A 26,613-nucleotide genomic window follows, 5' to 3' on the forward strand; every position below is an offset into this window, starting at 1 on the left:
GTTTCGGCTCACTGAAACCTCCGCCTCCAGGGTTCAAGCGATTCTCCTGCCTCAGCCTCCTGAGTAGCTGGGACTACAGGCGCACGCCACCATGCCCAGCTAATTTTTGTATTTTTAGTTGAGAAGGGGTTTCACCATGTTGGCCAGGATGGTCTCCATCTGCTCTGTTGCCCAGGCTGGAGTGCAGTGGCGCCGTCTCGGCTCACTGTCACCTTCGCCTCCTGGGTTCAAGCAATCCTCCTGCTGCAGCCTCCCGAATAACTGGGATTATAGGTGTCTGCCACCATGCCCGGCTAATTTTTTGTATTTTTCATAGAGACAGGGGTTTCACCATGTTGTCCAGGCTGGTCTCGAACTCCTGACCTCGTGATCCGCTCGCCTCGGCCTCCCAAAGTGCCTTATGCATCTTCTAGCTTAAGTCTAAGCCTTCTTAAATCTTGAGCTCTATCAAAACAGAAAGGTTTTCTAAATGTTATACAATATATACGTTATGTTTACAATAGAAAGCATTTAAAAACTAAGTGATAAAGGGGAAAGGTCTATTTGTAATTATCAACTCAGAATTAACTATATAACTGATGTCACTGAAGTGACTAAGGTTCAAAATGCTGACTCCTACATGTGATAGACTACAGATATCAGATATGGTTGCTAACATTAGTTTACTTTGAGATTGTAGCCATCCACAGTATACTTGCTTTTAAGAGATGGTGGATGGTAATTCAGTTTTATGACAAATAAAAATGAATTTTCTTCCATAACAAAATTGTTGGATTTGAGTCCAGTCCACTCCTTACTAGCTTTTCTAACTCTGGGTAAGGGAGCTCCTCCCAGTCCATGATCTTCATTTGATAAGACTCCTTTGGAGCCCAGTTCTCTCTAGTGGATTTAAATGTGACTTGGTTTTAAAAATCTCATTCAAAGAATTTTTTTTTTCTGGAAACAACCACCGCATAAACAAGTAAACCAGAAGATATATGTGGCTGTGAATTCGTACGTATACACAAACTCGATAATCCAGTGTCTGTCCACAGTATTTACTAGGCTAGTAAACTTTTTGGCCTTAAGGACCCCTCTACACTCTTTTTTTTTTTTGAGAGAGAGAGAGTCTCACTCTGTCACCCAGGCCAGAATGCAGTGGCACTATCTCGGCTCACTACTACCTCCGACTCCCAGGCTCAAGCGATTCTCCCACCTCAGCCTCCCGTGTAGCCGGGATTACAGGATCCCATCACCGGGCTAATTTTTGTGTTTTTAGATACGGAATTTCACCATGTTGGCCAGGCTGGTCTCGACCTCCTGACCTCAGGTGATCCGCCCGCCTAAGCCTGCCAAAGTGTTGGGATTACACGCGTGAGCTGCCATCCCGGGCCTACACTCTTAGAAATTATTGAAGGGGCCGGGCAAATTGGCTCTTGCTTGTAATCCCTGAGGCAGGAGGATCGCTTGAGGCCGGGAGTTGGAGACCAGCATGCTCAACGTAGTGAGACCTTGTTATAAAGAAAAAAAAAAAATTGAGAATTAAAAAAATCTTTGATTTGTGTAGGATTTATTAATATTTACCATATTGGAAATTAAAACAATTTTTTAAAAATGTATTAATTCATTTAAAAATAGAAATAATAAGCCCATTACTTGGTAACATGAATAAAATATTTTATGAAAAATAACTGTTTTCCAAAACAAAACCAAAACTTAGAAGAGTGTATTATTTCACACTTTGGTAAATCTTTTTAATGATGTGGCTTAATAGAAGACATGGATTCTTATATCTGCATCTGCATTCAATCTATTATGATCACACATCTGGAAAACTTGTGAAAGAATGGGAGTGAAAAGGGTAAAGGACATCTTAATGTTATTATGAAAACAGTTTTGACCTCTTGCACACCAGAAAAGTCTCAGTAACCTGAGGGGTTCCTAGACCACCTTTTGAGAACTATTTTAGGCTTTGCAAACTGGTTGCGGGGAGGTTGAGGTAGGCAGAGAGCTAGAGGATATATTTTAGTGTAATTCTCCTCATTCATTCCTAATTGCTTTGGCCTACATTTGAAATAAAGCATGGAGGCAAATAGGATAAGATGTATGTTTGTAGTGGTTGTTAACTGACCCTAGACAAGCAGCCAGTAAGTCTAGGTAGAACAGAGTAAGGCGGGGAACTATACTGTGACTGTGTGTGACACAATTTTTCTAGCCTGTGGTGCTTTTTGAGGCAGGGCTTAGGAGTAAGGTTAGTATGTTATCGTTTGGAAAACCAAATTATTATTTTTGGTCTTCAGTAAATAGGATACGATGTATATTTAGTGGTTTTTTCTTTTTTCTTTTTTTGAGACGGAGTCTTGCTGTGTCGCCCAGGCTGGAGTGCAGTGGCGTGATCTTGGCTCACTGCAAGCTCTGCTCCTGAGTTCACACCATTCTCCTGCCTCAGCCTTCCCAGTAGCTGAGACTACAGGCGCCTGCCACCACGCCTGGCTGATTTTTTTGTGTTTTTAGTAGAGACGGCATTTCACTGTGTTAGCCAGGATGGTCTTGATCTCCTGACCTTGTGATCCACCCACCTCAGCCTCCCAAAGTACTGGGATTACAGGCGTGAGCCGCAACACCCGGCCTATTTAGTGTTTATCTACAATATATGCACATTCATTAATTTGGAGCTACTCATCCATAATAAATAATTGTGCATTTACTGCCGTATTTTCCTGCATTTCTCTCCTTATTTGTAATTATGTGTTACATGAGGGAAAGGAGATGAAATTAAACATTCATATTATTTCAAAAAATTTGAAGCAACTGACTAGAAAATATGTTTTATTTTCTGTGTGGTGCTTGTTATACAAGTTGTCAGTATTCATGCACCTGTGGGGAGACAGTGTAGGAAAAGCAAAGAGTAACAGTCATGTGGATTACTGAGACATACTCACTTGCATCTCTTAACAACTGTTTTACTAAAAACAGTGTTTATCTCTAATCTTTTTGTTTGTTTGTTTGTTTTGAGGCGGAGTCTTACTCTGTCACCCAATCTGGAGTGCAGTGGCTCCATCTCAGCTAACTGCAACCTCCGCCTTCCGGGTTCAGGCGATTCTCCTTCCTCAGCCTCCTGAGTAGCTGGGACTACAGGAGAGCGCCACCACGCCTGACTAATTTTTGTATTTTTGGTAGAGATGGGGTTTCACCATATTGGCCAGGCTGGTGTTGAACTCCTGGCCTCAGGTGATCCACCTGCCTTGGTCTCCGAAAGTGCTGGGATTACAGGCATGAGCCACTGCACCTGGCTTTCTAATCTTTATCTTTTTGTGTGCAGCAGTGATACAGGATTATATATTGTGACTGATGAGCACATCACCTGGACTGAATAGTTAATTTGGAGTTCTCTTAGTTTTTACCTTTATTTTCCCCATAGATTTTTTTTTTTTTTTTTTTGAGATGGAGTCTTGCTCTGTCACCAGAATGGAGTGCAGTGGCGCGATCTCAGCTCCACTGCAACCTCCGACTCCTATTTTCCCCAGAGATATTTCACACATTAAAATGTCATCAAATATTGTTCTTCTGCCTCAGTGTTTAAATTTTTATTTCCCCATGACACAATCCAACTTTGATACTCATTCTTCCAACCCTCAGCTGATTGTTACTGTTAATACTTATCCAAGGGAGCTACTGCCACTATGCTTTAAAAGTTTTTCTGTAGCTATTGCATAGTGACTTCTAACTCTTAGAGGTGGGGGTTCACTTGGAAAACTAACAGTAGGAGTGGAGATAGCTGTCAGCAACTTTTGTGAGGGTGTGTGTACAGGGTGTAGAGGACTGTTCTAGACACTTGCATGAGTGAAGTCATGATCCTTTGAGAGCCTTTAGCCGCTGCAGAACAGCAATGTGGCTGTTTAGATACAACAACTTCAATTTAAAGATAAAAGAACTATCTATGTAGCAGTTATGTATTTTTCTTAAACGTTGATGGAGGAGTTTGTAAATGAAGTACAGTTCATTAGAATACACATCTGTAGTCAACTGGAATTTTCATGATTGAATTTTGTGTAAGGTATTTTGAAATAACTTTTCGTATAAAGGTGAGTTTGTATTAAAAGGTACTGATGGAGTATTTGATAGTGTATTAACCTCATATGTGACATGTTCTAATTTAGTCACATTTTCGTTATTTTTATTATAAGGCCTGCTGAAAAATGACTGAATATAAACTTGTGGTAGTTGGAGCTGGTGGCGTAGGCAAGAGTGCCTTGACGATACAGCTAATTCAGAATCATTTTGTGGACGAATATGATCCAACAATAGAGGTAAATCTTGTTTTAATATTATGCGTATTACTGGTGCAGGACCATTCTTTGGTACAAATAAAGGTTTCTCTGACCATTTTCATGAGTACTTATTACAAGATAATTATACTGAAAGTTACTTTAAGTTTTCTGAAATGTACCTTGGGTTTCAAGTTATATGTAACCATTAATATGAGAGCTTTCCTTTCCTTGGGAGTATGTCAAAGTCCATGATGTTCACTCTCTGTGCATTTTGACTGGAAGTATATTTCAGAGTTTTGTGAGAGGGTAGAAATTTGTGTCCTATCTGTACCTGAAAGGCAATCTTTTTAATGTAACTTTTATTTTTATGGGTTTCTTGGTATTATGACATCATATGTAAAGGTTAGATTTAATTGTATTAGTGAAATGTAATTGATTGATGGTTGATTTTTTTTAAACTTCATTAGCAGTATTTTCCTATCTTCTTCTCAACATTAGAGAACCTACAACTACCTGATAAATTTTTTAAAATGAATTCTTTGCCTAAGGTGTGATTTATATAAATATACTATTACCAACTTTACCTTTGCTTTGTTGTCATTTTTAAATTTACTTAAGGAAATGCTAGAATTAAAAAAAAAATTCCTTGACTAAATTTAAATTATTATGTTTTGAGGATTATTTTCAGCTTTTTTTAGTTTAATGAAAATTAACCAAAGTAAAGGCCAGCAGCAGAATAAGTAAAGACCTGTAAGAGACCTTGAGAGGTCAGGTAGTAGAATTTCCTTCCATCCCAAGCAGTTGAGGATTTATTTAATCTCAGAGACCTGCAGGAGGGGACATTCCCCAACTGTCCTTGTTAACCCATTTTCAGAACATACTTATTAGCTTATTTCACACGTAATTTGAATTTTCATGTTAAATTTAACATCAGTGGAGATGGAAAATAAGCATATCACCTTGTCTTTGAAATATCCCTATATTGTCAGATTATTTCTGAGGCTTCTTTACCCTTGGTTAAGCAGTCCTAATCCTTTAGCATTTATTCTACATCTGATGTACTAGTTTAAAAAAATTGGCTCTGAAAAATTTCTAAGAACTTTCTTCAAGTCCCAAGCTGTGAAATCTAGAACAGGTCGAAGTGCCCTATTGAGGTACTGTACTGTGTAATGTCTTGAAGAAACACTTTGCACTGAGGCAAGTTCTGAGGGCATGGGTGGCCTTGGGAAGATGTTTATGCAGTTTAGAACCTGGAGAATTGATTAGATAACTAATCATAGGGAAATGTCACATATTTTTAGTACTATACAAAAGTGAAGAAATAATGCCTATTTGCAAAGAATTGATTTAAACATAGAAACAACTTTATTTGGCTTCCAATTTTAAGAATTTACAACAGTAAAGGGGAACAGTCTAATTGAAGTAGACTGCCTATGCAGTAGTCTCTGTATATTTACTTTTGACAAGTTAATTCAATGTGTACTACAGTTTTGTTTGTTTCTTTGAGGAGGTTTGAATAGTGCACCCATTTCAATCTGTATTGCAAATTCAGGGTTACTTGGCAGACTCTACTATTTAAATCGGATGTAAAAGGAAGTTTTAATAGAATTCACTTTATGCATGAAAGTTTTCCTGGGATTTTGGAAGGTAGTTTTACTGGAAATGCTGTCCGTCTTCCCTGAAAATCTGAGAAATTCCATTAAACTTTGTTTCCAATCAGAGGTCATAAATGCTATATAAGTATATATAGCATGACGTCATGAATATGATAAAGTGGGTTAGGACACCTTTTGCTAACGATTGTTAAAATGCAATATAAATCTTGAAGAAATAAAGCTAACAGTTAAGACTTTATTTGTGGGGAAGGTTGAAAAAGTTTATAAACTTAAACCCATAACTCTGATTATGATTTCTGCCAAACCAGAAGACTTGACTGTGGGAAGCGTTGATTACCTGTGAACTTTGAAACTGACGGTCCCTGGTGTAGTTTAGTCACCTGGGAAAAGGTATCTGAGATTATCTCTTATCTCCCAAGTTACAATGAGTCTCTGAGGGAACTGACACATTACGTTAAATTCTTGGTGTAAACTGTAAGAGAGGCAAGAGGACTTAGTAGTTTAATAGTTGGCTGAATGGAAATGCTGACTCCATGTTATTGTAAAAAGTTAAAAATTTAGGAGGATATGGGGATTTCACTGCCATTGTAGGTTTTGATTGGTATTCACCAATCAATGTGGGTCAGAGAGAAAATTAGAAAGGATATGACTGCACATTTTGGAATTATTAGCAGTTTTTCTACATTTAAGATGGAAATACATTTTTTAAAAATTTAAATCAAGTAATACTATACTTTTTGGTGACTTAGATTTTGCAAAGTTTACACTAAGAGATAGTGAGGAGGGTGGCTATTGTTTCTTTCAATAATGTCTCTGAGAGGTTGTAACTCACCTAAGGATACGTAGCTAATGAGTGGTGGGATTTGAATTTAAATTCTCTGAGACTAAGTTAAATTTCCACTGTACTCTTGTATAACTTTTTAAAACTGAGAATCAGCTGTCTTTCAAGTTAAGAAAGTATTTACTAATGGAGACTAATTCAGATTTGTCAGTATACCAAAATTTGAACTTAGCCTACTATCTAATGGCAACTTAGTGGCAGAGATATGATGTAAAATCATTCAGGCATGACACATAGATGGAGTACGTTTGTATTTGAGGCTGTCTTACTATGAAAACCCCGAAATTTTTTTTCTAAGATAAAATTTGGTGGAAGAGGAAAAGTCTCATTTTAAAAAAATGTAGGTAGTTACAGAGATCAGGATGATTAGTTGATCACTTACCAAGTATATATTAAGTATCTACTGTATATAATATGCTAGTGAGAATAAATATAGCAAGATGTATTTTTTCCCAGGCTCTAATTGTTTGACATCTGCATGCTTTTATTGTGGCGCTTATAATTCAGTTCAAGTATTACGCGCTTCTTTGATGGAACAGTTTCGTATTCAGTAAGGAACACCAGATTAATAATTGTATTGGTTTGTTTCATCTTTAGTGTTCTGAGCTGTATTTATTTACCACGGTTTATCAGTTTTCAGTTTCTTTTGTTTTTCCATATTCATTATAGAATTCATTTTACCTACGAATGAAGTATGTAGATTATAGAGAGAAAATTTGTAAAATTAAACTGACACTGAAGAGTGGTATAAGAAAAGCCTTATGTGATTTGTAAGCTGTTATTCTTCTGAGTTTGTACATACATCTGTAGTAATCAGTGAGGGATGGTTGGGTGACTGCCCTCCAGGGGACATTTGGCAACATCTGGAGACATTTTTGGTTGCCACAACTTGGGGAGAAAGGACTGCTACTGGCATGTATTGAGTAGATGCTATTACTTCTAATGGCAAAGCTGCGGTTACCTTTGCACCAACCTAGTATTAAACTTCCTGCAGTGCACAGGAAAGCCCCCACAACAGAGTTATCTGACCCCAAACCTCAATAGTGTTAAGGTCCAAACCCTGCTATGTTAACCTGTAGCTTTAAACATCCTTTAAATTGTCAAATTCATGCATAACAAAGATTTTCAAGCATAACAAAGATTTAAACTTTACCTTTTGTAAATTAATAATATGTTAGCTTACTCCAGTGTTCTATTAAAACATTCTGTTTTTAAAAGCAGAGACACACAGCAATTTTATGTCACTTGTCTTCAAGGCTGTGAAGCTCTCCCCACTTTTGTGAGTGCCCTCTACTGGTCAAATTCTTTGCTTTATAACAAGTAACAATGAAATCCTAAGTTTGGGTGTTTTCCCTATTTAAACTATGGGTGTCATCAAGTTATAAATATATCTGTTTTATTTAAAAGTCTTATTTTATATGATTGATTTAAAAAAACTTACAGTATCAGTTGTACTTTCTGCTAATATTAATGTAAAGATTACCATGTGTATTAGTTAGGTACTGTATTTAGGTCAAATTAAGAATAAGTATTTATTTAGACCTGAATATAAAACTTTACTGGTCATGGTTTTTTATACCTCGGGTTTTTATAAATCCAAAGCTTTAAAAACATACTAATGAAAGTTGGTAATGGAAATAAGGGAAAGGAAAAAATGATTTTATGGTTTGGAATCTCCTAAGATTCTGGTCTTAATAATACAGCTAATTCCTTAATCCCAGAAATGTTCTTCACTGCCACTTTGTACCATGCAGTCTTCTTATGGGTTAGGCATACACTGAGGCCTAAAACAGACCAGATTCCTGCCTCCATGGAGCTTATTAGTTTTAGGTATCTCTAGATTTCTTATAATACCTATTACAATGCCTCACATCAGTTCATTCATGTGGGTTCCACATAGTAGTCAGTACATGGCAAATTCAAGTTTTACTTTTGGGAACTTCATGGATTTTTTTCCTCAGATATCTTCTATCCACAGTTGGTTGAATTCATAGATGCGGTACCCGTGGATATGGATGACCAACTTTATTTTGAAGAGCAATGTTTCTAGGCAGTCATGCTAATTATATATGACTTAATTTAGAGGCTTTATACTTAAGAAGAGCATTACATTTCTTGCGTCTCTTAACCATTATTATTTCATAATGTGTAGGTTATGGAACAGTTAAATTATTGGGATCTTACCATACAAATTAGTAGAAATAAGCCAGGTGTGGTGGCTCATGCCTGTAATCTTAGCACTTTGGGAGGCTGAGGCGGGCAGATCATGAGGTGAGGAGTTCGAGACTAGCCTGCCAACATGGTGAAACCCTGTCTCTACTAAAAATACAAAAAGTAGTTGGGTGTGGTGGCGCATGCGTGTAATCCCAGCTACCCCGGAGACTGAGACAGGAGAATGGTTGGAACCCAGGAGGTGGAGGCTGCAGTGAGCTGAGATCACGCCACTGCACTCCAGCCTGGGCAACAGTGCAAGACTCCATCTCCAAAAAAAAAAAAAAAAGTAGAAACAGTGAAAATAAAATATTTGAAAGAATTAAGGAGGGACACAGTAACTACCCTAGATACTTTTTTTTTCAATGTTTTATTTGGAAAAAATTTCCAACCTATAGAAAAGTAGTAAAAAAATAGTATAGCGAATAGCTGTTACTCTTAAACTAGATTCACTAACATTTTGCCATAGTTGCTTTCTCTAGATCTGTTCATCTGTGTATATAGGTATACACTTATGTGAATGTGTATTCTTTATTTTTGCTGAACTATTTAAGATTAAGTTGCACGTGTTGTGACCCTTCACCACTAAACTTGGTATAACTTCTAAGACGGGTCTGCAAACTATGGGCTGCTTGCTGGCCAAATCCTGCCTGCTGTCTTTTTTTTTTTTTTTTTGAGACAGAGCCACACTGTGTCGCCCAGGCTGGAGTGTAGTGGCGCAGTCTTGGCTCACTGCAACCTCTGACTCCTGGGTTCAAGCAGCCTCCCAAGTAGCTGGGACTATGGGTACCCACCACCATGCCTGGCCAATTTTTGTATTTTTAGTAGAGATGGGGTTTCACTGTGTTGGCCAGGCTGGTCTTGAACTCTTGACCTCATGATCCTCCTGCCTTGGCCTCCCAAAGTGCCAGATTACAGGCATAAGCCACCACTCCTGGCCTCCTGCTGTCTTTTTTTATACAATTTTATTGGAGCATAGCCATGCATGTGTGTTTACATATTGTGTATGGCTGCTTTCACACTGCAGTGGCACAGTTGAGTAGTTGCATCCAAAGTGACCAAAAGCCTGAAGTATTTACTATCTTTAGATCTTTATAGACTTTTTACTTTTACAGAAAAAGTTGGCTGACCTTATTCCAACAACAGGAATATTTCCTTGTATAACTATAGTATTTCCTTGTATAGCTACAATATAATGATGAAGTTTAGGAAATTCAACATTGTTACAATACTTTGTCTCATATATGGTCTGTATTAAAATTTTGTGAGTTGTTCTAAGAATGTCCTTTTAGCAGTTACTTATTTTTTTTCTGATTCAGGATCAAAAATTAGTTGTCCTGTCTCCGTCTGTTTTAATCTAGAACCATTTCTCAGCTTTTGTCTTTTATGACAATGATACTTTACAAAGAATTCAGGTCAGTTGTTTTGTAGAGTGTCCTCTAGTTTAGGTTTGATTGTTTCCTCCTGGTCAGATTTAGGTTAAACAATTTGGGCAGGAATGCTCCGTAGTGATGTCGTGTCCTCCGCCTTGTATCACAGCAGGAGGCACGTGATGGTGGTTTGTCCCATTGTTGATAACATTGATTTTTTGGTTAAGGTGATATCTATCAGATTTCTGTCTGCAAAGTTGCCTTTAATTGCTTTATAATTAATAAGTACTCTGTGGGGAGATACTTGGAGACTGTAAATGCCCTGTTGTCCAATATATTTGCATCCAGTAGGATTTAGCATCCACTCATTATTACTACCTTAATGGTTGCAAAATGGTAATCTTCTAACTCTGTCATCACTTCTTGATTAATTAATTGGCATCTGCCATTAAAAAGGGCTCTCCTCTTCCCTTATTTATTTGTTTGTTTTGTTTTATTTGTATCAGTATGGATTCATGAACTCTTTAATTTAATGTGTTGAAGTCTGTTATTGTAATTACTGATTTTGTTGCTCAAATTTGTTTTGATATGGCCAATGGAATCCCTTTTAAGCTGGCTTCTGTATGCTTTTAACATGTCTCCTTCAGTTTTTTAGTTTCTTCATACTTTCTGGCACAGTGTGTTCTAGCTTCACCTTGTTCTTTTCCTGTCCCCACCCTGGATTCAGCCATTTGTCTAAGGATCCCTAGTTCCTTTTAGTGGGGAATGGTGTTTAGAAATCAAGATCTGGGTCTTAGGTGCATTTATATAATGTGTTTATATAGTGACAATGGGGTGTCACTGCTTCTAGACCCTTTTCAAGGCACAGAGCTCAGAAATGCATGTTTTTAAGAAATCAAGAGTTAACTGTTCTTCACGTTCTTTCTCCCACAGTGAGAACCATGGCTCTACCCTGTTTCTCCTTGTGTAAATTTTAATGCTAAATTATACACTTGTGAAATAAAAATGATAATGTCGTTCTTAAATTATGGATCTTGTAGTATTATCTAAGTAACATAGATTGAGTAACTTAACTTTAGGTTTCCTTATTTGTGGAATTTGGATTAAGTATTTTTCTCCCTTGAGAAAAGTGAGACTCCTTTCTCATCAGAGTATTCTCAAACCATTAAGGCAAACATTTGGGCAAAAATTAAGCTATTTGGCTGCATAAAAATTAAGTTATCTTTAACAAAGATAGAAGACAAATGAAAACCGAGAAAAATCATTTGGTTCATGTAACAGGAAGCTGTCTTATATATGAATTAGAAAAAAGCAAACACACAAATAGAAAAAAAGGGATGGGGGTACTAAAGATATAAATAGCTTGTCTACCAAAAAGAGAAATAAAATAAATAACATAAACATATAAAAAGACACTTACTTCATGAATATGATGCAAATTCAAACAATAAATAACATTTCTGTACTTTCATATTGGCTAAGGTTAAAATGATAACTGCTAGGAAGGGTATGGAGAAATGTGCACCTTGCACTGTACTGGGAGTATAGACCCTCATACTTCGTGGAGGTCAGTCTGGAAATATGTTTCAAAATGTAAACTACATATCCTTTGATCAGGTAATTCAGCTTCTTGGAATTTATCCAAAGATTTAATTGGATAAATGTTTAAGATGTATATATAAGAATGTTTATTGCAGTGTTGTTCATGATTTAAAAAAAATGGAAATAATCTTCATGTCTACCAATAGAGAATAGGTGAATAAATTATGGTATCTCCGTACATATAAGTAACATAGTTGTTGGAAAGATTAGGTAGATTTAAATATACTGACATTCAAGAATGTCCATTATGTAAGTGAAGCTGGGTCACAGCACCTTGTGTTGAGAATGATTTCATCTAAAAACAAAATTACTCCCTCATTCTTTGTGGTGTTTTAGTTTTTTAAAATAAGGTTATACTCTTGGGGCTGGGGGAAAAGTAAATATTCATTTTGGAGAGAGAAAAGTTTCAGATACCATTAGATTATTTCATGCTTCTTTTTCAAGCCTCAATAAATTAGATAATTCACACGTAGTCTTGGATTAAGGAAATTGCTACTAAGGCTAAATAAATAATATCTGAGAGGTATATAATATAAAATATGAACATTATATTGGCAGCTGTAATTATTAAGATTGGATCCATGGTCATTCCAGCCTCTCATTCTTACCTAGACTTCAAGTGATCACTTGTGGGCGAATGCCACGTGATTTCAACAGGTCACATATGTATGCTCATTATATCCTTATTTTCAAAATTTGTCATATAAATTTTCCTTGAGTTCATTCAGATTTTTGAACTAGTTTTTTCTCTTGGAAGTAGTACACATTTAATTCTCTCTAGTACTAAACTAATGTTCACCATTCTTATAATTTTAAGTATCCAGCATTTGGTAAAGAAGTCTTTGTTTTCTTTATCCTTATTTTTAGTGAATGTCCAGTTTCTAATTGAAAATTCTGCCATGAAAATAATCTCTTTAACATCTTCACTCCCTAATCAAAACAGAAATCCTTCATAACCTTCAGTTTTAGCTCTCCTTCCCTTTGATTTGTCCAGCTCCATTATATTTATTTTGAAATATGGTGACCAGTTTTGCAAAATTATTATTATTATTATTATTTTGAGACGGAGTCTTGCTCTGTCGCCCAGGCTGGAGTGCAGTGGCTGGATCTCAGCTCACTGCAAGCTCCGCCTCCCGGGTTTATGCTATTCTCCTGCCTCAGCCTCCGGAGTAGCTGGGACTACAGGCGCCCGCCACCTCGCCCGGCTAGTTTTTTGTGTTTTTTAGTAGAGACGGGGTTTCACCATGTTAACCAGGATGGTCTCGATCTCCTGACCTCGTGATCCGCCCGTCTCGGCCTCCCAGAGTGCTGGGATTACAGGCTTGAGCCACTGCGCCCAGCCTGCAAAATTATTTTAACTATAGATGCCCAATGATTTTGTAAGGACAAGATACTGTTTCTGAACAGTTCCCAGTAGCCAGTGGCCTGCCCATACTTTTTTGTGTCTGCGTGTAGTATATAAAATAATGCAGTTAACTTTTTATAGCACTTTTCATTTTATAAAGAGATTTTCATGGTCTTTAATACTAATCTATGTATGAAATCCTTTATGCAATTTTTTACCTACTTTCACAGCTGAAGGAGCAATAGCTTAGAGAAGATGTGAGATAAAGTAGTTTGCCCAAGCCCATAGCACAAATAAGTGAAGTTCTTTGGCTGTCCATAGATTGAAGACTCCCAAGTCTGTCTCTAGCCTGGACTTCTGTCATGAGCACCAGACATGTATGTATATCAAGCTGCCTGCAGGTCATACCCACCAGGACAACCCGTGAGTATAGGGAATTCAACATGCCCAGTATCACTCATCTTTTCAACTTCGCTCTCCCCTTTGTACTCATCCCCTGTCAGTAAACTGTTATTTAAAAAAAATTGAAATGTATTCACATAGCATACAATTCACCCTTTTCAAGTGTATATGGTTTTTAGTATATTCACACGGGTTGTGCAGTCATTACTACTAATTCCAGAATGTTACAATCACCCCAAAAGAAGTCCCACATCCATTAGCAGTCACTACCCAATCCCTTCTCCCACCAGCCTCTAAAAACCACTAATTTTTCTGTCTCTGTGGGTTTGCCTACTCTGATTATTTCATATAAAGAGAATCATATAGTACATGGCCTTTTGTGTCTGGCTTCGTCCACATAGGATGATGTTTTCAGGTTTCATCTATGTTTTTGCTTTTTGATCATTCCTTTTTCTGGTTGAATAATACTCTGTTATATGGATATACCTTATTTTGTTTATCTGTTCATTTGATGGGCATTTGAGTGATTTCCTCTTTTTGGCTATTTTGAATAATGCCACTATAAACATTTATGTACATGTTTTTGTGTGACCGTGTATTTTCAGTTCTCTCAGGTGTGTATCTAAGGTGGAATTGGTGGGTTATATGGTAGCTCTGTCTTTGACTTTTTGAGGAACTGCCAAGTTGTTTTCCACAGTGATTGTACTACTTACATTCCTACCAACAATTTTACCTAAGTATTTCTCCAATCTATTTAATCTCCTCGATCCATACTGGTGTTGCTGCCTTAGTTCAAGTTTTGTCATTTCTTGTAATAATTCCTAGATCATCTCCCAGTCTCTGCTTCCCTCCTTCCCTCCCCTCTTCTTCTCTCTAGTTCCTCCCATTTTTAACATTTATAGAAGTCAAAAGTCTAGTCCAGAAAGCAGAAACCACACTAGATATTTCAGCATGGAGAACTAATTAGGTGTTGGAAGACTGAAAGGCAAAAAAACACTGAAGTAACACAGTAACATCAAGAATGGCCACTACTCCTAAGATTCAGGGAATGCTAGGAAGATTTGGGGGTTATCAGAACTGGAATCTCAGAGGAGGGGCCCGTTGTCGCTGAGGCTTAATCCCTGCCTTTGGGTGCTACTGGTGCATCTGAGTGGGTACGATGAGGCAGTGTCTGGGAAGGGCCAAAAAATTTTGTCCCTTTCTATAATTTGTCATAAAAATGCTAATAGTGAATCTGATCTCCCTTCCTATTTTAAAAACCTTTTGGTGATTTGGTATAGGATACAGTTTAAAACTCCTTGATATGATATGCGTAAACTGGCCTCTGCTTGATTGTCCAGTTTCACTTCTTGGTGCTTATTCTAAGGCCTCTAAGCCAGGGATCCCCAAACCGCCGGCTGCGGACTGGTACCCACCTGTGGCCTGTGAGGAGCTGGGCTGCACAGCCGGAAGGAGGGGTGAGCATTACTTATTACTTGCCTTAGCTCCTGTCAGTTTGGTGGCATTAGAGTCTCACAGGAGCATGAACCCTGTTGTGAACTGCCTGTGCAAGGAACTAGGTTGCATACTCGTTAGAGAATCTAATGCCTGATAGTCTGAGGTGAGACAGTTTCATCCCGAAAACACCCTGACTCTGTCCCTGGAAAAATTGTCTTCCACGAAACCGGTCCCTGGTGCCAGAAAAGTTGGGGACCGCTGTTCTAAGCTAAAGTTATATGGAGCTCCTTGGTTCTGTGTCCTCAACATGTTGTTCTATGTATTTTACTTTCTCTTTGCTCGTTTCTGCTTGGAATGTCCCCCCTCCCCGTCTTTCTTAATTCATACAAGTTGATCTCTCCTGTGTGCCACGATTGTACTTCATCTTGCATATGGTGTTACATTCATTTTATTTTAATTATTTATTTATGTTCATGTCTCTTCCACTCACCTTAGTTGCTTGAGGTGAGAAACTATACAATGTGTGACACAGAATGTGACACCTGGATTTTCAATAAGTGTTTCTATGATACAAGGGAGACTGACGTGGGTAGGTGGGAATGAACTCATCAACCTCTGTTTACATACCCTAAATTCCCTGTTTCTTCCCTGTTATAATTCTGACTGTCTACAACAGTCTTTGATGGCTTATAAACTAAAAGTGTGGAACACATCATTCTATAATGGATTTAAATAACCTTTCAGAAGAGTAACGTAAAGTACTTGAGCATTAGTTGAGTAAAAGTTTCTCATCTTTTGCTACAGGTGTTATTAAGCAGTATGTGAAAAGTTCTTACAATACTTAATACAACAAGAAAACTTACAATTTCAAAAGGAAATCACCAAGTAATACATTATTGACATTTTCAGCAGTTCTAGTCATACTGAGAAGAGCATCTCATGGAATTGGCAGCATGAAGGTGGAGATCGAATGGGATGATGTTTGTAATATGCTTATGACAGTATCTGGCATATAAGTAAGGGCTCAGTAAATGTTGACTGCTGTAATTGCTATTAATAGTAATATGATTACCTTTAGTAAAAGTTGTTAGTTTCTTTAGGTTTTTCATTTACTACAATATAGTAAACAAAATCTATACTTGGAATGTATATATTGTTTTGTTTTGATACATAGAATATGTCTTTCAGTGTCAGGGTCACTGCCTGAGTTGGAAAACCCATACTCAAGTTGAGTATGTTAAAAGGTGAACACACTGAATAATTTTATTATTAATTATAATAGAAAAATGACAAACTTGATGTTCTGGTTAATGAGGTTATCGTATCTTGAATGAGTTAGCTTTTAAATTCCTCAAAATAAAGGCATTTAGTAAACCAGGAAACAGTTCATTAATATGCAAATCAGTGTAAAAGAAGATTAAAATTCCACTTGGGAAAGGACACACGTTGGCAATAAATATGAAGATAAGAAAAAGAAACCTATATAACATTATTACTCCTCAAAGAAATTGGTATGAAAGCAATAAAAATCTGTAGCTTTTCAAACCAACAGAAATTTAAAGTAAAAATACAAAATCCATTTTAAGTGATGATAAAATGGGTGCACTCTTAGTGCTTTATAGAAAAGTGGTATAATGAACTTCATGTGTGTACCAGCCAGCTCTGTCGTATCTTAACATTTAGCTACATTTGGTTTAGCTCTTTTTTTTTTCCAAGATAGAAAAGTTAATACTGTTGAAGACTCCTACATTCTTTTCCCTAGTCTTACTCTCTTCCCTCCCATAAGTGTATTAAAATCTCTGTGTGTATTGTTTTGATTGTATTTTTACATACAACTTTACATGTTATATACAATTTAATTGAAGTTAAGATTTATTAAATTATTCTTAATATATGTTGTAATTTAAAAATTAACAGCTTCATTGTCTTGGTAAAATTTATAGTATCTTAAACCTATGCTTGTTTTCCTAAGATAAGAGAACATTGCGACATAGATTTTAAAACAAATTGTTGAAAGATTAAAAAATCCACCTTTGCAAACTATTACATTGAAAGTGGGGCATTTGTTTTGAGTGTTCATTTCAAATATGTAGTATCTTCAGAATATTTGAGAAGGATTTGTATTATATAATTGAAAAATCTGTTAAATTGTGTTTATGTTAACTGTTTAATTGTAATAAAAATTTCCATTTATTTTTTAGTATCTACATATATTTACATTGAATGGATCATTCACTTATTTAAGAGGCAGTACTGATTACCTATGGTGTTCAAGACTGTTAGGTAGAGGGTGTGTAGTGGTGAGTAAAACAGGCGTTGAGTCCTACAATCATGGAGTTTAAAGCCTAGTAGGGGATATAGACTTAAACAATTTCACGAGTAAATACATAATTACAAATTATAATACATGCTATGAAGGAAACATAGGAGGTACCAGGGAAGGAGGAATGCTTTGCATTTTTATTTTTAAGACTGAAGAGTGCTATTGGAGGACTTTGAGCAAGTGAATGACATGATCTAACCTTCATTCATTCATTCATTCATTTATTCCTGGCTCAAGCGATCCTCCCACCTGAGACCTTCCAAGTAGCTGGGACTAAAAGTATGCACCACCACACCTGACTAATTGTTTTTTGTATTTTTTGTATTTTTGATGGGATTTTACCATGTTGGCCAGGCTGGTCTTGAACTCCTGACCTCAGGTGATCCACCCGCCTTGGCCTCCCAGAGTGTTGGGATTATAGGCATGAGCCATGGTGCCTGGCCCTAACCTACATTTATAAACTATCGTGGTACCTGGCCCTAACCTACATTTATAAACTATCACTTGCTGCTGTGTGGAGAATATATTGTAAGATTAACAGCAGGGATACCTGCTTGGAGGCAATTGCTGCAGATTGCCTGAGACAAAATAGTTATGGACTAGGGAGGGGGATGGTGGTGGTAGGTGGTTGGATGTAGGATATATTTTGAAGATAGGTAAATGGTGCAAGATTGTGGGTCAGTTTTAAATGCTTAGGTAAATTTTCTTTGTAAGACATTTTAGGATGCCATGTTAAGAATCGCTTTATAACTGTCATTTAATAAAAAAACACATATTTTCTTAGCATAATTTCCCATAGCGGCATTACTGTGTCAAAGGCTATGAACATTTGAATGACTTTAGATAAATACTGTAGTTTGCTTTCCAAGAATATTGTGCTTATTTATTATATCACCAGAAATGTTTGAATTCTGTCTACAGTTCAGTCTTACCAGTATAGTACATTTCATTTAGAAAATTTTTTTATTACTTACATAGATGGAAAAAATAATATTTTAGCTGGGAGTGAGGGGACTATGGGGAATAACTTTCCTTCATTTAATATTTTATTGTGAGTTATTTAAGTTACTTTATTTTATCCTAGTTTCCTAAGGCTACAAATTAGTAACTTTGGTAACTTATGTACACCTAATTTAAAAGTTTACTTTTGGCCGGGCACGGTGGCTCAAGCCTGTAATCCCAGCACTTTGGGAGGCCGAGACGGGCGGATCACGAGGTCAGGAGATCGAGACCATCCTGGCTAACACGGTGAAACCCCATCTCTACTAAAAAATACAAAAAAATTAGCCGGGTGAGGTGGCGGGCGCCTGTAGTCCCAGCTACTCGGGAGGCTGAGGCAGGAGAATGGCGTGAACCCGGGAGGCGGAGGTTGCAGTGAGCTGAGATCCGGCCACTGCACTCCAGCCTGGGCGGCAGAGCGAGACTCCGTCTCAAAAAAAAAAAAAATAAAAGTTTACTTTTTTGAAAGGCTGGAAATACTAATTAAAAATGTAATACCTTCAAAGATCCTTGTCTTTGCTCCATTATTAAATAGTTTCATTATAGAATCTCCATGTTCTAAAATCATTTGGGTTTTCATAACCAGTACTTCCTCAGAGTGGTAAATTTAAAAATATATATAAAGAGAATGAATAATATGTGTTGAGAATACTTCAAATATGTGAAGAGTTATTAACTTACAGGAGGACTTGGCAAACTGTTCTATAAAGGGCCATATGGGTCTTTGTCACATAGTCTTGGGTTTTTTTGTTTTTTTAAACAGCTATTTATTCCTAGCTAGTGGGCAATACAAAAACAGTGGGCAAGGTTTGACCTGTGGGCAGTAGCTTGCTGAACCCTTATTTAGACTCTGATTTTTTTGAAAGAGTCTACATTGATGCATAGTTTTTTTCTCCCTCCAAGTACAGTTGACCCTTGAACAACATGCGTTTGAATGACATGGGTCCACTTATACAGTTTTTTCCCCAACCAAATGCAGATATGGAGGGCTGACTTTTCATATACCTAGATGTTCCTGGGCCAGCTGTAGGACTGGAGGCTGGGGGGTCTTGGAATCAGTGTCCTGTGTATACCAGGGGATGACTATTTCTTATGGCCTGACCTGAAGTTGGAACAGAATCTTTATTAATATATAATTTTTGTTGCATTCGTTTTCTCTTTATATTTATCAGTTCTTTTTAGATCATATTTCATTTAACACTTTTTCTTCTCTAGTTTTTACCAAGTTGCACTGAAAATAGCTCAGTGACTAATTGCACTTCTAAGAATAAGTACCCTAGTTAAAATTAACTCTAAAATACTGAGTTTTTAACCTAAACCTTTTATTTCTAATCAACAGTATTGTTTATGAGTAGTTTGTAGATTACTTTGAAACTGAATGTGTCTCAGAACATTGCTATCGATATTTTTAAGGTCTGGTAGGGAAAAGATAATAGGAATGAGATATATCAGTGAATAGGGGACTGCTTTCCCAGTTTCTCGGTCCCACTGGTTTAATCACCATGGAAGCATCTTATGAAATATGTGCATAAACTGCTAATATCCCACATTACAGGTTGACTATTCTTTATCCGAAATTCTTAGGACCCAGAAGTATTTTTGGATTTTGGTTTTTCAGAGTAGGGATACTTGGCCTACCTTGGTAAGTAAAGAATGTGAGGTGACAGGCTGGGCGCGATGGTTCACGCCGCGAATCCCAGCACTTTGGGAGGCCGAGGCGGATCACCTGAGGTCAATTCAAGACCAGCCTGGCCAACATGGTGAAACCTCATCTGTACTAAAAATACAAAAATTAGCTGGGCACAGTGGCACGTGCCTGTCGTCCCAGCTACTTGGGAGGCTGAGGCAGGAGAATTGCTTGAACCCAGGAGGCGGAGGTTGCAGTGAGCCGAGATCGTGTCACCGTACTCCAGCCTACAGCAATAGGTAGGAAAAGTCTTTGGTCAGCTTTACATGCTCTGTAGCCATGCCTGGGTAATGGGTTGACTCTAAGACTCTGTACTTTGCTCCCACCTCCTCCTTTTTCATTACTCTTTAGAATGAACAAACAACAACAACAGAAAAAGGATACATTAATACTATAGCCCACATGTGGAACATGCCAGGCTGGAGTGCAGGTTTTTAATTTATGATCTGTAAGAGTTCTTTCAAGTATTTAATTAAGAGAATAGGCTAAAATAAGTAAATGTCAACTGAATGCTGAAATCTGTACTAAAGAGCCTCTTATTTAGAAAATAAATAGCCATCCTTTTTTTCTGACTGGTGAGATAATTAATTTTTATTGTAGACAGTTTGGAAAATACCATATGCTTTAAAAGATAAGCACAAAATTATAGTCTAATATGGTAGGTTTTCGCACTTTAAAAAATTGAAAACCAAAGAAAAACACATTTAACATAGCATCTAGTACAAAGAAAAGAGATAAGCAAGAGATAAATGTCTTTTTTTTTTTATGGAGTTTCGCTCTTATTGCCCAGGCTGGAGTGCAATGGCACAATCTCAGCTCACCGCAACCTCCACCTCCCGGGTTCGAGTGATTCTCCTTCCTCAGCCTCCCGAGTAGTTGGGATTACAGGCATGCACCACCAGGCCCGGCTAATTTTGTATATTTAGTAGAGATGGGGTTTCTCCATGTTGGTCAGACTGGTCTCGAACTCCCGACCTCAGGTGATCTGCCCACCTTGGCCTCCAAAAGTGCTGGGATTACAAGTGTGAGCCATTGCACCCGGCCAAGATAAATGTCTTTTAAATTATCTCCATCAAAGACATAACCTTTATAATATTTTGATGTATATATTAACCAGTTTTTAAACACATAATACATTTGTATAAATACGTATTATTGTGATCATGCTGTATTTACATCTTTATGTTCTCCTTATACTGTAAACATTTTGAAATACTTTACTAACAACATTCGTAATGACCATTCTTTCTTTCTCTTTTTCTCCCTCTGATAGAATGGTCTACAGAGTAATTCATGAACTAAAGATACTTTAGAGGCTGGGCACAGTGGCTCATGCCAGTAATCCCAGCACTTTGGGAGGCCAAGGCGTGTGGATCGTGAGGTCAGGAGTTAGAGACCAGCCTGACCAACATGGTGAAACCCCGTTTCTACTTAAAAAAAAGACAAAAATTAGCTGGACATGGTGGCATGCGCCTAGAATCCCAGCTACTCAAGAGGCTGAGGCAGGAGAATTGCTTGAACCCAGGAGGCAGAGGTTGTAGTGAGCCGAGATCGCGCCTCTGCACTCCAGCCTGGGCAACAGAACGAGACTCCATCTCAGAACAACAACAACAACAAAAGATACATTAATACTATACCCCACATGTGGAACATTAAGAAAATAATTGTTTTTATGTTTATGCTTTATACCTGTTGTTAGCCCTACCTCTTATTTCATGGCTTCACATTGTAACATCCCTTTACCATATTTTTTGAGGACTGTTTTGGCAGAATGTGTGAAATCTTAGGCAGAAGTATTAGCCAAAAGTCGGAAGAAAATCAGATTTTTATTTCAAGATTCTGTTAAAGTTACCCACTCCCTTCTTTTACTCAATCTTATAGTTACAGTTCTCTCTTTCTCTTTTTAGAAAAGAAAAAAAGAGGTCCCTCAGGATTTGCAGATGAAACAGTATTGCTCTTTAGAGATATCCATCTGGCTGTTAGATTCGTTTTTCCAGTTTTCAGAGGTGGATGAGGGCATTAGAATCTTGAGTGCTGACCATTTCCTTATGTGTGCCTTTGACAATAAATAAAATAGATGCATGACAATTTTAAGTTGATTGATTTTTCTTGTCATTTAAATCATCTTCAATAATAGAGTTGGTAGAGCTGTCCCCTTTTTGAAATTATTTTGTCAATAACTTTTTGTTACCAATATGTACACTGGCATTGTTGACTCTCCATGTAATACCTTAAAAACATTTTTTCTTGTGGTAAGATATACATAACATAAAATATACTATGGTAGTTTTTTTTTGTTTGTTTTGTTTTTTTGAGACGGAGTCTCGCTCTGTTGCCAGGCTGGAGTGCAGTAGAGCAATCTCTTACACTGCAGCCTCCACCTCCCGGGTTCAAGTAATTCCCTTGCCTCAGCCTCCTGAGTAGCTGGGACCACAGGCACATGCCACCACGCCAGGCCTATTTTTTGTATTTTAGTAGAGACAGGGTTTCACCATGTTGGCCAGGATGGTCTTGATCTCCTGACCTTGTGATCTGCCCGCCTCGGCCTCCCAAAGGGTTGGGATTGCAAGTGTGAGCCACTGCGCCCGGCCCATGGTAGTTATTTTTAACTGTTCAATTCAGTGACCTTAAGTGTGTTCATAATGTTGTGCAACCATCACCATATTGTCTAACCATTAGCACCGTCTGTTTTGAGAACTTTTTTTATCATCCCAAACTAGAATTCTGTACCTGTTAAATAGTCCCCAGTAATCCTCCCTCCTCCAGTCCCTGGTAATCTCTAGTCTACTTTTCATCTTTTTGAATTTGCCTGTTTTAGGTTCCTCATATAAGTGGAATTATGTGGTATTTGTACTTTTGTGTCTGACTTATTTCATTTAGTGTAATGTTTTTAAGGTTCATCTGTGTTGTAGCATGTACATACAGGTTGAAGCATCCGTTACCCAAAATGCTTGTGACCAGAAGTGGTTTGGATTTCAGATTTTTTTTTTGTTTGATTTTGGAATATTTGTAGATACTTAACTGGTTCAGCATCCCTAATCCAAAAATCCAAAATCAGATGGAGCCCAGTGGCTCATGCTTGTAGTCCCACCATTTTGGGTGGCCAAGGCAGGAGGATCGCTTGAGCCCAGGAGTTCAGCACCAGCCTGAGCAACATAAGACCCTATCTCTCCTAAAAAAAAGATGAAAGAAAAAAAAATCCAAAATCAAATGCTCCAGTGAGTATTTCCTTTTAGCATCATGTCAGGCTCTAAAAGTTACAGATTTTGGAGCATTTTGGATTTCAGATTTTTGGATTAACCTGCATTAATGCTCAACCTATATGAAATGTTATTCCTTTTTATGGCTAATGTTCCACTGTATGTATATACTACATTTTGTTTATTCATCCGTTAACAGACACATAAGTTATTTCTACATTTTGTGTATTATAAATAGTGCTGCTGCGAACATCGGTGTACAGATATCTGTTTGAGTCCCTGTCTTCAGTTCTGTTGGTTATATACCTAGGAATGGAATTACTGATCATATGGTAATTCTGTGTTTGACTTTTTGAGGAACTACCACTGTTTTCCACAATGGCATCACCATTTTACATTCCCACCAGCAATGCACAAAGATTTCAGTGTCTGTATCCTTGCTAATACTTATTTTCCATTTTTTGAGTGTTTTTGTTTTGTTTTTTAATAATAGCCAATCCTAATGGGTATGTGGTAGCATCTCATGGTTTTGATTTTATTTTCCTGATGATTGATGATGTTGAGCAGTTTTTCAGGTGCTTAGTGGCCATTTGTCCGTCATCTTTGGAGCATTGTCTTTTCAAGTCCTATGCCCGTTTTTAAATTGGATTTTTTGTTGTTGTTGAGTTGTGTATAACACCTTTTTTAAAGTAAAAGGTGCACTGTAATAATCCAGACTGTGTTTCTCCCTTCTCAGGATTCCTACAGGAAGCAAGTAGTAATTGATGGAGAAACCTGTCTCTTGGATATTCTCGACACAGCAGGTCAAGAGGAGTACAGTGCAATGAGGGACCAATACATGAGGACTGGGGAGGGCTTTCTTTGTGTATTTGCCATAAATAATACTAAATCATTTGAAGATATTCACCATTATAGGTGGGTTTAAATTGAATATAACAAGTTGACATTAAGGAGTAATTATAGTTTTTATTTATTGAGTCTTTGCTAATGCCATGCATATAATATCTAATAAAAATATTAAAATAATTTTTGTGAGGTAGGTAATATCCCTGCTTTATAAATGAAGTTCCTGGGGGATTAGAGCAGTGGAGTAGCTTACTCCAGACTGCATCAGTAGTGGTATGCTGGGATTCAAACCTAGGCCTGTTTGACTCCACAACCTTCTGTACTCTTGACTCTTCTACACTGGAAAAGCAAGACTTTAAACTTTTTAGATACATCATTAAAAAGGAAAACCAGGAGGAGTGGGGAGGGATTGCATTGGGAGTTATACCTGATGTAAATGACGAGTTGATGGGTGCTGACGAGTTGGTGGGTGCAGCACACCAACATGGCACAGGTATACATATGTAACAAACCTGCACATTATGCACATGTACCGTAGAACTTAAAGTATAATAATAATAATAAAATAAATTAAAAAAAAAAAAGATTGTAGGGTAGGAAGGAATATTTTAAGCCTGCACACAAAGGAAGAAACCACAAAGAAAATGTTAAATTATTTGATCATATAGTGATTACCACTTTTATTCATCAAAAAATCATAAAATAAAAATAAAAATAAATTAGAAAATAGTAGGAAAAAAGTGTAATTATCCTTATATAAAAATCACTCTTGTAAGTCCATATTAGCAAGACAATAGAAATATGGACAAAGGATAATGGAAAAGTAATTTACAAAAGAGTAAGTTCAGATGGACATCAGGCATATGAAGAACTATTCAACCACATTTATAATTATGGAAATACGCTTTATAACAAAAACAAACTTTCTTTGGTATTTCATGTTGGCAAAAATTAATGAATATATGTATATTCATCCCCAGAACTGGCTAAGGCTAATTTGGCAGACACAAAACACATGTGCTTCCATGCTTCCATCCTTCATTGAGGTTAAGCATCACTAATTTATCTTAGCATTCTTTGCTGCCATATTCAGATGTGGTCTTGCAGTCATTCTCAAAAAGGAGTACCAGGTCAACACTGCTATTTAACCAATGATGGTACTCTAGATGAAATCTAATTGCCCTTCCCAGGGTTTGAAGAAAGTGGAGCTGTTCTATCTGGTTAGTCCTTGACAGTCTGATTCAATAATAGGATCTTTTTTTAAAGCTATGATAATGGCCATATCCTTCAGCTAGAAATCTTTTCTAAGGAAATAATCAGAGATGAGCACATGCATTCATATATGATAGAATTTACAGTACATTACAAAAGTGAAATTTTGGAAATCTTGGAAACAACTTTAATATAATAAGAGAATAAAGTATATTAAATATATATAAAGAAAATACATAGTTATGCTTATGTTTTCAAAACTGATGTTAAAAATGCTTAATGCATAGTTAAACTGATACAGAGTTGTGCAATATTTTTAATGTGCATATAGAAAAGATGAGAAGAAACATACATATGTGATAACATTTATCTTAAGGTAGAACAATAGTTATTGATTGTCACTTATTCATTATATTTTAAGCTATACAAAGTAATTAAGCTACAGAATATAATTTGTATCTATATCCAGATAGATATTATAAAATGTATATCAGTTGTGTCCTATAGCTGAATAATGTAATATTGTAAACCTCCTGAAATGTCCACATTTAACATAAAAGAGTTTTTCCAAAAAAAAAGGAAAACCATAAAAAAGAATATGAAAAGGTGATTTGAGATGGTGTTACTTTAACATTCTTTTTTTTTTTTTTTTTTTTTTTTGAGACGGAGTCTGGCTCTGTCGCCCAGGCTGGAGTGCAGTGGCCGGATCTCAGCTCACTGCAAGCTCCGCCTCCCGGGTTTACGCCATTCTCCTGCCTCAGCCTTCCAGGTAGCTGGGACTACAGGTGCCCGCCACCTCGCCCGGCTAGTTTCTTGTATTTTTTAGTAGAGACGGGGTTTCACCATGTTAGCCAGGATGGTCTCGATCTCCTGACCTCATGATCCGCCCGTCTCGGCCTCCCAAAGTGCTGGGATTACAGGCTTGAGCCACCGCGCCCGGCTACTTTAACATTCTTAAAAGTAATCGTGTGTATAGTGTAGAATTGCTTGGATTGGATAAAGAGTGGCATTATACATTTTAAAAAATAAAAGTTTTGAAAGATTGAAGAATTCGGGCATTACAGTTTTCTTAAAACTATTAAATAAAACTATTAAAATAAAATAATCATTATTGTACTGTTTTATATTCTGCTTCTTTGAGGGTTTAGTTTTCCTAAAACTACATATTAAGCAAATAAATTACTCACTGGCTATGTCAAATTTCACCTCTATTATCCAAGCTTACCTAGCTAATAGTGGAGGAACTGGGAATTTGAGCCAATTCTGACTCTG

The 26,613-nt window shown here is 37.1% G+C and overlaps 1 protein-coding gene and 1 long non-coding RNA gene across 9 annotated transcripts in view; one reads left to right on the plus strand and one right to left on the minus strand.

The window, feature by feature from the left end:
- Window positions 1-26,613, plus strand: part of KRAS (KRAS proto-oncogene, GTPase) — a 50,100-nt gene that overhangs the window by 2,018 nt on the left and 21,469 nt on the right. For 6 of the 8 annotated variants that reach the window (XR_004439984.1, XM_033222654.1, XM_033222658.1 and 3 more), the window contains exons 2-3: window positions 4,167-4,289; window positions 24,020-24,198. Coding sequence is in view for 7 of the 8 variants with exons in the window: in XM_033222654.1 (XP_033078545.1) it covers window positions 4,179-4,289; window positions 24,020-24,198 (290 nt within the window). In the remaining variant the exon portion in view is untranslated. Of the gene's footprint in view, window positions 1-4,166; window positions 4,290-24,019; window positions 24,199-26,613 lie in introns of those variants that run through there. The other 2 variants (XM_033222653.1, XM_033222652.1) reach the window with 1 other exon arrangement.
- On the minus strand, window positions 297-19,357 carry LOC117090385. Its single transcript, XR_004439985.1, has 3 exons — window positions 19,346-19,357; window positions 11,745-11,748; window positions 297-444 (listed from the first exon to the last, which is right to left on the minus strand). It is a non-coding gene; the product is annotated as an uncharacterized LOC117090385 (long non-coding RNA).

This window comes from Trachypithecus francoisi, unplaced genomic scaffold (assembly GCF_009764315.1).
Source record: "Trachypithecus francoisi isolate TF-2019V2 unplaced genomic scaffold, Tfra_2.0 Lachesis_group11, whole genome shotgun sequence".
In the NCBI taxonomy this organism is placed as follows: Eukaryota; Metazoa; Chordata; class Mammalia; order Primates; family Cercopithecidae; genus Trachypithecus; species Trachypithecus francoisi.